Source organism: Alligator mississippiensis, chromosome 3 (assembly GCF_030867095.1).
Source record: "Alligator mississippiensis isolate rAllMis1 chromosome 3, rAllMis1, whole genome shotgun sequence".
NCBI classification, from domain to species: domain Eukaryota; kingdom Metazoa; phylum Chordata; order Crocodylia; family Alligatoridae; genus Alligator; species Alligator mississippiensis.
In genome coordinates, this window is record NC_081826.1 from 58,883,199 (window position 1) to 58,897,205 (window position 14,007).

A 14,007-nucleotide genomic window follows, 5' to 3' on the forward strand; every position below is an offset into this window, starting at 1 on the left:
ATGTAGTAAATTCTTCCATATCAAATGTAATACTCTGAGTTGGGAAGCGGTCATCAATAGTTTTTGGAGATTCAAGGATTTTTAGAAGTGGCTACATTTCACTAAGATTGAAGATTGTGCAGATACTTTTTCCTACACATTATGGATGCTTTAAAGAGTCAGCTATCTTGTCAGAAATGAAATACTGAATCCTTCACATTCTAATGCCTCTTAAGACCTGGGTAGACAAACCCTTGACTGGGATGGTATAGTAGGGGATGGTCCTAATCTGAGCAGGGGGTTGGACTAGGTGACCTCCTGAGGTCTCTTCCAACACTAATTTTCCATGATTCTATGATTCTGTTATTCTATAAAGGCAACAAAAGGTGGTCTCTTTCTACCCTAAGAAACTGCACTCAAAATCCAGAACTAAGGCTGCTGCATCCAAATTTATGTTGAGTGACAATCTTACTCCTATCTACAGGTTCAGCAAGGATTCTGGCTCAGCAGATACAAGTGTGCCCTATACTAAGCAGACTGCGACAGGCTCAACTTTATCCAAAATGAAGACCTTCAGGTCTTAAGATACAAGATGAATTTTTGAATTTGCACAGTAGAGAATTCCCATTCCATCTTAATCACAGTTTCATAACATAAGTGAGGAAGAATTTCATGGCTTTTCCTCAGCTTTGCATATTTACTGGTTTCACGCATTTCATTTTCCAGAAGCATGATTTGTTTGGTAAGATCTTTACAGTTGGAAGAGATGTTAAGATAAGCTTTCAGGCACAGCATGCGCTTTCTGAGGTCTAAGAAAGAAGCAGATACAGCCTAAAATAAATACCAGTTAGAACAACTACTTTTTACTCCATTATGTTAAAAAGTGATCACTTAAAAAGAAGTGAGCAGTACATCTGTGCATCAAACCTTTCAGAAGTTCTTGATCAAGAACAGTTGCAATAGGAAAAACTAATTATGTAGAATAAGTCTATTCAAGAAGAGGGCCACAATCAAATACAGAACATACAGGTTAGGTACAGATGTTACACTTAAAGTGTGCAGAAAGTGCTTTACAGCTGTAAATTAGCTAGATGGTTACACCCAGAGAGTGGTGGTGGGTGGGTCGTTTTCAACCTGGAGGGACATGGGCAGTGGAGTCCCCCAGGGCTCGGTCCTGCAGCCTGTACTGTTCAACATCTTTATCAGCAATCTGGATGTGGGTGTGGAAAGCACGCTGTCCAAATTCACTGATGATACCAAAATGTGAAGCGAGGTGGGCACGCTGGAGTGGAGGGACAGAATCCATCTAGATCTAGACAGGTTACAGAGATGGGTGGATGAGAATAGGATGGAATTCAATGCAGACAAGTGCAGGGTGCTGCATCTAGGAAGAAGGAACCAGCAAGGCTGGGGAATACCCTTCTTGTCAACACGGTGGCAGAAAGGGATCTTGGAGTCATTTTTGACTCCAGGATGAACATGAGCCACCAATGTGAGGAAGCAGTCAGTAAGGCTAACCGTACCTTTTTGTGCATCTCCAGATGCATCACAAGCAGGTCCAAGGAGGTGATCCTTCCCCTTTATGCAGCATTGGTCAGGCCGCAGTTGGAGTACTGCATTCAGTTCTGGGTGCCGCACTTCAAGAGGGATGTGGCTAGCATTCAGAGGGTCCAGAGGAGGGCCACTCTCATGGTCAAGTGGCAGGTCAGGCCCTACAAAAAGAGGCTAAAGGGCATGAACCTATTCAGCCTCTACAAGAGAAGGCTAAGAGGGGACCTGGTAGCCGTTTACAAACTCACCGGGGAGACTAGCAGAAATTGGGTGAGGCTGTTCCCCTGGGCACTACCAGGGGTTATTAGGAATAATGGCCACAAATTGTTAGAGAGAAGGTACAGGCTGGACATCAGGAGGCATTACTTTATGGTTAGGGCTGCCAGGCTCTGGAATGGACTCCCAAGGGAGGTGGTGCTCTCTCCTACTTTGAGGGTCTTGAAGAAGAGGCTAGATGGATATTTGGCTGGGGTGTTATGACCCCAGCACTCATTCCTGCCTGGGGCAAAGGGTTGGACCTGATGATCTATTTAGGTCCCTTCTGACCCTAAACACTATGAAACGAAGTACCCTAAGAGTCTAAAGATTTCCCTTAGTTCTATATTAAATTTAGTCTCACTCAGCACAGACACTTCAGATAGTAGTTTACAGAGCAACTGTTAGATGATTGAAGACACTTGCCTTTTAATTCATTTCTTTTAACATAATGTATAAGTTGTTATATTGTATTGCTCTCATTAGCACTGAAAAAGGTTCTGTTTGATATTGGCTTCTAATGCATTTTGTAAACCACGTCTAAGGAATACCTAAGAGCGGGACCATATTCGCTGCTGAGCTTTGCCCACAGAACAGGGTGATCTTGGGGCACTACTTCTCTTTTTCATACTTTCTTCAATCTAATATCCAGGTATCTTGGAATTATAAGAGTTAGATGAAGCAAAACTGGCATTCATTCCTAAGGGACCATCTACCAGCTGTGGATGGTTAGTTTATCATGCTTCAGGTAATTCTCCTGTTTCTTCCACAGACAGAAATTACAGAAAAGAACAAGTATGTCTCTGCCTCCTGGGAACTCCTCCATGCTATGGATATCCCCACATTAGAAATTCTGGACAGCGTCCACTCCCTTTTATACCATCTCCTTATACCATCTGAGCATACAGACACAAAGACAGCAAAAACAGACCTTTAATTTATTATAACAAAACCCTTTTTATGCTTCAAAATTTTCTTACTCATGAACTTGATGCTCAGTGAACGTGGATGGTTTTCTAGGAATACATCCTTTAAAATAATGTGTTGGTGAGCTTGCAGAAGAAAATGACCATCAAATGCATTTTTCCTCTCCACGATTTAAATAACAATAATCAAGCAGTGAACAATTACCCATGTCAGATGGGTAAACATTTATTTTACATTTTAACTGCATTTGGTGCATTAACTCAGGAAACACTATTATATTGCTTACAATTATATAAAACCTAACTTTTTTCTAGTCTCAAATATATTAAAAGAACTGAATTATCTTTCACTTATGAAAACTACAGAATTTTGCATTACTTTATGTCTGAAGCACTGGACAACAAATAACATTCATAATCGTCACAATTTCTTGCTTTCACTAGATGCTTGTTACTTCTCCAAATCAAAATGAAAAGGCTTATCATAGCCCATGAGATGGTTGTAATCCTGTAAATATGGAAAAAGCTCTGGATTAACAAGCATTGATTTAGTTTTTACATAGAATGTTGTAAACATCTTGCTAATACCAGGTATCTTTACATCCTTCTGCTGGAACACAGTTTTTTTTTCTGCCAAAATAAAATTATATGTAATGGCTGTGTATGTGTCTGTCTCAGACTTATAATACAGTCGAGCCACATAGCCCTTTGTAAGCAGATGCAAGGAAACTGGCATTATAAATGTAAAGAATCCAATAAGTCCATAAAAGGCAATTTGTAAAGACAAACTTTCAACTCCAATGCCATTTCTGAAGATGTAGGGCATCATGCAAAGGTTAAGCATACTGGTACTGTAAGAGAAAAACTTCACACCTAATAAAAGAAAAAAAAATCATGTATTAATATTTACCAATTAAATTATACCATAAGTCCTTTATACATACTGTTCTTACATGCCTACTGCTTTAGTACTATGGCAAAAATAACTGAAGATCCAGTAAATTCTTTTTTACTGAATCCGTCTGAAGTTATCAGGGCCAGATCCCTAAGGTCTTCTTTGCCGCCTCTTCTGTGGTTTATAAACTAAACTTTAGGCTTGATGTAATGCTTGTCACGTTCTAGTTATCAAAGCTTTTCAAAAAGTTAAGAGAAAATCCTGGCGATCCAATGACTATGCAAACTAATCAGCCATTGTACATTATTGCTCTGGAACAGCAGTACGACTTCCATTCCATTTAGGAGTACACTTTCCATGTCTTAGATTTGATCTCAAGTGAAATGCTTTAAAGTTAATAACATTGTGAACAATAAAAATAGCATCTCAATCAACACAGCTACTAACCATATGTTTAGAATTGTATTTACCATTTATTGGGCATTTATCTTTCAAAAATGACAAAATCTGAGGGCAAGATTCTCACCCTCAGTTCACCAAAACAACTGGTTAGCAACTTCCAATCCCTTTGCTTTTTAAATTAATTGAAGGCAAAGGGATTGCCCAGGCTGAATATATTAGCATCTAGGATAAGCTTGAATTCTCAAGACTCAGATTCATAGATGTTAGGGTCGGAAGGGACCTCAATAGATCATCGAGTCTGACCCCCTGCATAAGCAGGAAAGAGTGCTGGGTCTAGATGACCCCAGCTAGATACTCATCTAACCTCCTCTTGAAGACCCCCAGGGTAGGGGAGAGCACCACCTCCCTTGGGAGCCCGTTCCAGACCTTGGCCACTCGAACTGTGAAGAAGTTCTTCCTAATGTCCAGTCTAAATCTGCTCTCTGCTAGCTTGTGGCCATTGTTTCTTGTAACCCCCGGGGGCACCTTGGTGAATAAAACCTCACCAATTCCCTTCTGTGCCCCCGTGATGAACTTATAGGCAGCCACAAGGTCGCCTCTCAACCTTCTCTTGCGGAGGCTGAAAAGGTCCAGTTTCTCTAGTCTCTCCTCATAGGGCTTGGTCTGTAGGCCCTTAACCATAAGAGTGGCCCTTCTCTGGACCCTCTCCAGGTTATCCGCATCCTTCTTGAAGTGTGGCGCCCAGAATTGCACGCAGTACTCCAACTGTGGTCTGACCAGCACCCGATAGAGGGGAAGCATCACCTCCTTGGACCTATTCATCATGCATCTGCTGATGCACGATAAAGTGCCATTGGCTTTTTTGATGGCTTCATCACACTGCCGACTCATGTTCATCTTGGAGTCCACTAGGACTCCAAGATCCCTTTCCACTTCCGTGCCACCCAGCAGGTCATTTCCTAGGCTGTAGGTGTGCTGGACATTTTTCCTCCCTAGGTGCAGCACTTTGCATTTCTCTTTGTTGAACTGCATTCTGTTGGTTTCTGCCCACTTGTCCAACCTGTCCAGGTCTGCTTGCAGCTGTTCCCTGCCCTCCGGCATGTCCACATCTCCCCATAGCTTTGTGTCATCTGCAAACTTGGACAGAATACATTTCACTCCCTCGTCCAAGTCACTGATGAAGACATTAAAGAGTATCGGTCCAAGGACCGAGCCCTGCGGGACCCCACTGCCCACACCCTTCCAGGTCGAAACCGACCCATCTACCACGACTCTCTGGGTGCGACCCTCCAGCCAATTCGCCACCCACCGGACTGTGTAGTCATCTACCAGCCAATTCGCCACCCACCGACTCTTTTACATGTTACAAATATTGTACAATTAACTGGTTAATTATGCAATTTGAGTCCAGTTACATATGCAAAAACCTATCATGCCATAAAAAAATCCAACCAGCTATAAAGTTAGATCTCAAAAATGTGTACTAACTTTATAGCTCACTGCTATACAGCTTTAATTTGCAGCTGTAGCAGGGCCTGCCCCTGCAGCTGGGAACCTCATCAGCTGACCAGGCTCCCAGCCACAGGATGCACAGCTGGGGCTGGGAGTCTTGCAGTTAAGGGGACTCACAGCACTAGGCAGCTGTGGATGCTGGGTCCTGATAGCGCCCCATAGCTGCGAGGACCCAGTGTCCAGTAGCTTCAGATGCTGGGTCCCAGCAGCACCCCATGGCTGCCAGGACCCAGCGATCACAGCTGCAGGACACTGGGTCCCAGCAACCACAGCTGCGATCTCCCAAGTCCCAAGGGTGTGTTCTGTCCCCCAGGGTAGGGGATTGCAGCAGCTGTGTCTACTAGCCACAAGAGTGCATGGAGCCCTCTGGGAATGGGGGGATTGCAACAGCTGCATCTCCTAGCTGCAGAGATGTATGGGATGCCCCTGTGGCTGGGAGCCCCTCCCAGCCATGGGAGCTTGCTTCTTGTTGGTGCAGGGGGAGCCTGGGCAATAAGGCAAAACTGTACACAATAAAGCACAATGGAATCTAATGCATGATCCCACAATCATGCCTCCTGCTATACATGTGTGGCATGGCAGGAGGTACAATTTTGTGAACAGCACATTAGATCCCATTGCACCTTTACCTGTACATGTAGCAGGGCCCCCACTGACATAAAAAAGAATGCATGCATTCCATGGGCTTCAGTGGGCTTTGGACCAGTTCAGGATCTGTCCAGCCATTATTCATGGGGACGATTTGGGAGCAGGGAAGTAGCATTTCAAATCATTGTTCAATCATTGATAACACAAAGAATTGCAAATTTATCACATTCAAATGTCAAAGAGAAGAGAAAAGTGGAACTCCCAAATGTTATTTTTAGTCATGTTGTACAATACACTTTCTAAGAACCTCTCTTAGTAGGAGAGCTGATAGTAGTCTTATGTAAACCAGTCTGTCTGTCCATCTCACATCCCCCCCACCCAAAGAAATAAAAAAACAAAACAAAAACACAACAGTGTTGTATATTGGGGCAAAGAAAAAAATAATTCTAAGGTATGTTCCTACCATAACAAGAGACCCTGATCCAGAAAACTCTTATGTGTATGCACTTTCCTAGCAGCAGTAATCCCATTATGCACAACAATAATATAAAGCATGTTTCTAACTATTTGCTGAATTAGGGTAAAATAAGGATGTACAAATACTACAAAGTGCTACAAAAATTGGTCACTGAGGTATTTCAATGATAGAATAAAATTTCACAGAGGACCTTTTAGAGCAGGGGTGTCCAACTTGTTGAATGTGGGGCCGGATCATGAACTTTTTATCACTCAGTGGGCCGGCGAGCCATATTCAAAGATCTCACAGAAAGTGGTATCACATTAGGAAGTAATGTCATGTGACCTTTGACACCAATGAAGTTGCAAGAAGTAACAATGAAATGGGTCTAACCAGTTCAAAACTCTCCCTCTATAGCATCCACCTCTGCCACAGTTTGGGACAGGATACTGAGCTAGATGGACCATTGGGCTGACCAAGCATGGCACTTTTTACGCTCTTATGTTCTTTGGCTGAGGTTTCAAACTATGGATGAGATTTAAAAAAAAAAAGGGGGTAGATAGGCATGTTACAAAGTTGTCATAAAAGATTTGGAGCCCTCTAAATCCCACTTATTTTAATGGAAGTTGGCCTTTTGATTCAGCTTTGAAAATCTCAGCCCAAGGTGCCAACCAAATATTTTGCATTTCTATGCAGTGCATGTATGTGGGGCTCTCCAAGCATTTTACAAACATTAAATGAACCTCAGGATATCCCTGCTTTTCAGAAGAAATGTGGTGGTGAGGACATTCTGGGAACATCTCTCACTCTCTGTGTGTGATCTGCTTCTACTGTCCTTGGACCACCCTAGAAGGGCTCTCACTGCCTCATTTCCAGTTCAGAGCAGGGAAAGTGTAAGTGGGTAGGAAGGGCTTATTTTTTGGCAGCAGGTTTGAGTTGCTTGAAGCTAGTGAAGCTGTACCCACAATTAGTCACTGACCAGAGTGGGAACACAGTTGTCCTCACTTATTAACATGGCTCCAAGGCCCTACACTGTCTCTGCCTACATGTTGCTCTCATGTCCTCTTGCTTTCCTAAATCTCATGAGAGTAGAGGATTCCCATCATGCCTACTGCACTGCCATCACCGGATAGCTGTCCTGGTTCTAAGGTTGTGCTTCTGACTCTTTCATGGCCTCTTTTAGGGTGCACACTTAGAACTCCGGCTTTTCTTTCCCACCCATTTTGCTGAATTGTGATTATTCCCACAGGGCATGAATTTAGTTCAGTGGCTATGATTCTACTTTCTCATACAGCGGCAATGACTTTCACAAAGTATGGCATATTTTAGTAAGATAAAAACATTTTGAAGGCCACACAGAAAACAACAAGCAGTCTTTACTCACATGAGCTTACCAGGTATCAACCACCTGCTACTTGGGTTCCTGGCAGGTACAGACACAAGTTTATTAGCACGTTGTTCCAGAGTGAGTCTCTGTGCCATAGCCTACATCAGGTCTCAGATCTAGGGAGCCTGACCAACCATAGGCTTGTCACGTTATACCAATCTGCTGGCCGGTGCAGACCCGGTCGGGCTCCTCCCATCCCCAGCAGCATGTGGGAAGCCAGCTTCAGCTGCATGCCACTTTTCCTGGCCAGTGCTGACCCGGCTGGGTCCATCCCATTCGGAGCAGCATGCTGATGAAGCCAGCTTCCCATGAGCTACTGAGGACGGGAGGAGCCCGGCCGGATCTGCACTGGCCAGCAGAAGCAGTGGCGGAGCCGTGTGCCGCTCGGGATGGGACGAACCTGGCCGGAGCAGCAGAGGCTGAGCTGCATTTTCCCCCTACCTGCGCCGATGAGTCCAAGCGGCACATGGCTCCACCACTGCTTCTGCTGGCCGGTGCTGACCCAGCCGGGCTCCTCCTCCGGTCCCCAGCAGCACATGGGAATCAGGCTTCAGCTGCATACTGCTCTGGATGGGACAGACCCGACTGAGTCGGCACCAGCCAGAAGAAGTGGTGGCGGAGCCGTGTGCCGCTCGGGACTGACCAGCGCAGGTAGGGGAAAAGTGCAGCTGAGCCCCTGCTGCTCCACCTGGGCTCATCCTGTCCCGAGCGGCACATGGCTACTCCTCTTCCCACACGCACTGCATTGGCAATGTCAAGCTGACGCGGTGCATGTGGGAACCTTGTCCCTTCCCCCCAGCCCTTCAGCAGGCATGAGGAATCTGCTGAGGGGCTGGGGGAGGGACAAGGGGTGGGAACGAAAGTAAACAGTGTTTACTTTCGTTTCCCATCACAGCACCTCGGGCCTCAGAAAACAGCTTGGCGGGCCACATGATGGCCTACGGGCCAAATGTTGGACAAGCCTGTTTTAGAGGCTATAGATAAATTAAGAAAAATAATCAATTTATTTAGCAAAAATGTCATCTCTAGTTTCAAGGGAGGTGAAATAAGCCTAGCAAAGTGTTAGTAGCTTAGTAAAGAAAGTGAATGTTTATGTAAGCTTTATGGCTAAATAAAAATAGAATTAAAACCCTATGAACAGAATTTCAAAAGACCTTTTAATTTGCAAGCTCTTCCCTTCTGTTCTTGAGACACCCAGTATGGGAAGGTGATGAAGGAACCAAGCCTGGGAAAGGGAGATGAGGAATAAGGGAACTGCAGGAGAAAAAATGACTGGGAACGAGGACACGATTGACAAGACCAAAGGAGGCAGAACTAACATGAAGATAGGCGAACAGAACTGACTGCTGGACAGAGGCTAGTGCAGAGAAGGAAACTGACAACAGGAGCCAAAACCCACATTATTCAATTTATCAGGAAATGGTGGTAGCACAAAATGGGCATGTCTACATGAGATGTTGCTGCGTAGTAGTGTCCAAAAATAACTGTGCAGCGACAGGTTGCGCAGTCATTTAATACTTGGTTAAACAAGTACTAAATGACTGCCCAGTAACAACTGAACAGTCAGCCACTCATGTAAGCGCGACCACTGCCTCACAAAAGGCTAGACAAAAATTAAGAGACAGAAAACTTAAGTACATTTCATTGTAATGATGTTGTCTCTAAAATTGGCAATGCTGCGGCATAGGGCACAAGAATCCAGACCTTTGTACATCCAACTAGAGATGTATATTTCTTAGTGGCAACTTCTTTTTAAAGAAACATTTACAAACCAAACAAAATAAATTCTACTCCAACTCCATTTACATACCTAAAACAACCTTTGCCAAATTCCCAGTATAAACAAGTCTCCCATCTCCAGACTCTTTGTGCAGAAATGTGCTATGGCCACGAACAGCCACTACAGGAGAAAGTATCACCTACAGGATGAAAGCAGCATGTGGCAAATGAAGCATTAGTCCCCATTTTCAATACATGTGAGATTAAAGAGAAATTTTCTCCTAACATAGATATTTGAATGACTTGACTTTCCTGCTTTCTCAAGGGAGAGGCTAAAACCTAAATGTAGCAAGACACAGAGCAAGTAAATCCAACAAATATCTAACAGATACCACTTAAATTACATTACTAATTTAATCACTCTAAAGATCTGTATAATGTACACTGCTATCTGATTTTTCCTGCTGGAACAGCAGTTCAAATCTACTCCAAGGCCCTGATACTGTAAGAGGCTCTTAATCTCAACAGTGTACTGCATAAATCATAGAATCAGAGTAAGCTAGGGTTGGAAAGGACGTCAGGAGGTCATCTACTCCAACCCCCTGCTCAAGGCAAGCCTCAACTAGATCGTCCCAGCCAAGGCTGTCTAGCTGCATCTTAAGAACCTCCGCAGATGGAGGGTCCACAACCTCTCTAGGTAACCTGTTCCAATGCTTTACTACCCTCCTAGCGAGGAAGTTTTTTTCCTGATTTCTAAACTAAATCTCCTTTGTTGCAACTTGAGACTGTTGCTCCTTGTTCTATCATCTGCCACCACCGAGAACAGTCTAGTTCCATCCTCTCTGGAGCCGTCCTGAAAGGTCGTGGAAAGCTGCTATTAACTCCCCGCCCCTCTCCCCCTTCTCAGCCCAGTTCTAAACAACCCTAGCTCATCACAAGAACAATCCCCCTCAATCCGTCCCTGACGCTGTCTGCTCCTGAGCCTTGACTACGAGCCTCCCCTTGTTTGCCAGCTTCCTCCCAGCCCCTGCTCCCAGAGTCCTGTCCTCCCATCTTGGTTTTCCAATGCAGGCAAGTTTCTAGCCCCAGCAATTACAGAACTGGAAAGCGAGTACAACCAACGTTATGCTTTTAAAGGACCGTGATTTATTTTCAGGCAAATCCTTGGGATTTGGGCCATTGTTTCCGAAGGACTGCCGCTCCCAGCAAGGCAAGGGTCCTGGTCCCTGCAGGGACATCTCTCTCCCACCCCCCATCCTGGACCCTGTTCCCAGCGCCCCCCCCCCCCAAACCTTGTGGCTGTGGTGCCAGTGGAAGCATTAGGGGCTGGGGGAAGGCAGCTCCGTGCTGCAAGCCCGCACCCAGGGCCTCGCTTCTCATCTCCGCCCGGGGCAAGCGGAGCCACCTCTCGTCCCCTCCCCATGCCCGGCCCTGCACCTGCTCCCTCCGAAGGACCCCGCAAGGACGCGAAGCCGGGCAGCAGCCGGCAGGCGTGCCGAGCCCGGCGCTCCGCAGCCACGAACCCAGCGGCCGGGCCCGGAGCACACCACGCGCGGCCAGCAGCAGCAGCGCCATGTCCGCGGCGCGGCTCCCGCCCTCCCTGCTAGCGATTGGGCGGCGGGGCGTGGCCTCCTCCAATGCGGGCGCCGGTGGGCGGGGCCCGGGCCCACAGTATGGCAGGGTGCTCCGGTTCGGGCTCGACCGCCGCCCGCCCCACTGCACGGCCTCGCACCGCCCCTTGGTCCTGTAGCACCGCGGGGCCCGCGCCGCTTGGCCGGGATGAAAGAACAAGCCATTGCGTCTTGTGTGAGCGCCACGTGCTTTCGTTGCTGCCGAAGTAGCACCTCTGAGCGCTGCCGCCGCACTGCGCTGAGGGGACAGCGCAAGTTAGTCTTCTGAGGAGCTGGGGCCTAAATAGTAACATGACTGGAGGTCAGTCAAGGCTGGGGGAGGGGAAGCCAGCCTAACTGTACAGTACTCCATGCAATAAGGCCAAGTCGTTACAGACTTGCAGGGAAACAAGTGCCTGAGCTGCGACAGAGTGCGTCCGCCCCAGATCGGCCATCCTTCGACCCACAGATAAGACATTCAGGGAAGACAATCATCGTCAACTACAAGGGCTTGCTGAAGAAGTGATATCCTCCATAGGTAGAGGCCAAAGGATTAGCAATGATCCCATTTTGCAGGTCAGGAAACAGGCCTATATTAGGCACACGAAAAAGCTCCACTATAAAAGTATTGTTGAGGTTGCAAAATGGAAGGTGCAGAATTTCAGACACGCACGTGAGAATTAAGGCCCATGTAGATTTGTTCCCTTCTGTGCATGTTCATTCATTCATCGTCCATTCATTCATTCGTTCATAGAATCACAGAGAAGAGATGTGGGGCTTGAAGCTGGGTTCGAATTACCCATCAACTCTTGGGGGGTGGGGCGGGGTCTGCAGTGATGGCAGCCAGAAGGAGCCATGGCCGTCACCTGAGCTGCTTAGAAAGGCGCAGCCTGACTGGCCCACAGGGGGGTTCTTGTCTCTTATGGGTGGGCTCTCATCTTTTATTGGGGGGGGGCTCAACTCCCCCCCAAAAAACTCCCCCATAATTCCAACCGTGGCTGGAAGGGTCCTCCAGAGGTCATTAGTCCAAACCCCTGCCTAAGGCAGGATCATCCCTATCTAAAGCATAGATGTGTTTGATCCCAGCAGTCTTTCCTGCCCAGAGCAGGGGGGCTAGACCCAACGATATCATGAGGTCTCTTCCAGCCCTAAACTTCTGTTCACTGTATAGTTTGGAGCAGCTTTAGGAAAGAATCAGGGCTGCATTCAAAAGGAGACTATAATCTATGACTCCTAGCCAGGGACGTGAAACTAGAGCCCAATTAAATATGGGGAAAGGTGATGAAAAAATGGATATGGAAATGAGGCCATAGGTTTCAAATTAGGGGAGGGAAAACAGAAAAGCCACCAATGTCACCCACAGTTATCACATTTCAAAGAACTAGCAGACCTGCTTAGGGGGGCTCAGCCCAAATATGTGAGACTACAGAAGAGAAAAAGTTACTCACAGCATCCCCTGTCAAGGTTCCTTGTTTGGTCCGATGGTCCTTATGGCCAATGCCAGGAGGAAGTATGTCTCAAAGCTCTATGGGGCCACAGATGAGGAGGGAGTAAATCAGGAGGTGCACAGAAAGAGACAACCAGAACCTTACCAAGAGGTTCTTGAGAAGCCAAAGTAGGAACTTCAGCTCAGCTGACTCCAGATAGATAAGTATGCCAGGGTCCCCCTCTCGTCACAAAAGGAGCAAGTGCCAGGAGACACTGTAAGCTGTGCTGTCAGCCTGTCACAGCTCCAGTAACTGCAAGAAGAGAAAGGAGCATCTAATAGTTAACCCTGCCTTGGAGAACTGATCATTGATTTTGGTAGCTTGCCTAGTGTCGTGCAGGAGCTTTATGGCAGTCTTACAGGTGTGAGCACTTATTTTCTGGATGTCCAAGAGACTCGGAACTCCATTTCTATATTGCCAAAAATAATGGGTTAGGCCCCAGAATAGTTACATTGACCCCCACATCATTTTTTAATTTAAGAATACTGTTTTCTTGTGATACAGTATGATTGTTTTGGTCTGTTTTTTTTTTTTAATTTCTGAACCCCAGCCTATTCCCAGTAAACACGTGATACTTTGTGTTATAAACTGTCCCACATGTATGGAAAAAGGTGATTTTGGCTCTTGGCAATGCAAGAGCTCTCACCTCCAGCTCTCAGTTTTGTAAACCCTTATCCATGCCCCCCCCAGCATCTCTTCCAAATTGAACAGGCCTCACCTCTTTAGTCTCCTCTCTCTAGTCTCTAGTTGCAATTGTCTCAAGACACCTTCGAGTGAGAAGTGCCATATCATCATAGACATCATAGAAATCAAGGGCTGGAAGGGACCTTGAAAGATCATGGAGTCCAACCCCAGCAAGGTGTCTGGCGAGTCTCTTGCAGACTTCCAGGGTTGGGGATTGTCTCCAAGGAAGATGAGATTGGTCAGACATTAAACCATGTTGGCTGTCCTTCAGCATGTTACTGTAACTTTGCAGCCCTTGCAATTGTTGAAATAACTGTGTCAAGAGACAAGCCTCCAGGGTCAGACGAGTACCATTAGTCCCAAAAGGAGCAGACTTTTAGCGTTTCATAACATTTAAACCAAGCCCCTACTCTGGAAAGCCTGATGGGTTAGTTAGCACTAGGTGCAGCCGTGGCACCGCACTGCACTGCCCCGCGAATCCCCCTGCTCTAACATGGTGGAGCGGCCCCTAGAATCCCCCGCCCCACCCACGTGTGTGGGGCGGAGCACGGACTA

General features: G+C 46.4%; 1 protein-coding gene across 4 annotated transcripts in view; it reads right to left on the bottom strand.

The window, feature by feature from the left end:
- The window catches only part of TMEM70 (transmembrane protein 70), a 31,566-nt gene extending 17,582 nt beyond the window's left edge, over nucleotides 1-13,984 (bottom strand). Inside the window, exons 1-3 of one of the 4 annotated variants that reach the window (XR_009460705.1) lie at nucleotides 13,487-13,984; nucleotides 12,730-13,020; nucleotides 9,763-9,871 (exon numbers count right to left, since the gene is read on the bottom strand). Coding sequence is in view for 3 of the 4 variants with exons in the window: in XM_014606803.2 (XP_014462289.1) it covers nucleotides 3,163-3,584; nucleotides 9,763-9,871; nucleotides 11,109-11,246 (669 nt within the window). In the remaining variant the exon portion in view is untranslated. Of the gene's footprint in view, nucleotides 1-2,700; nucleotides 3,585-9,762; nucleotides 9,872-11,108; nucleotides 11,276-12,729; nucleotides 13,021-13,486 lie in introns of those variants that run through there. The other 3 variants (XM_014606803.2, XM_059723967.1, XM_019498562.2) reach the window with 3 other exon arrangements.
- Between the last annotated feature and the right edge of the window lie 23 nt (nucleotides 13,985-14,007).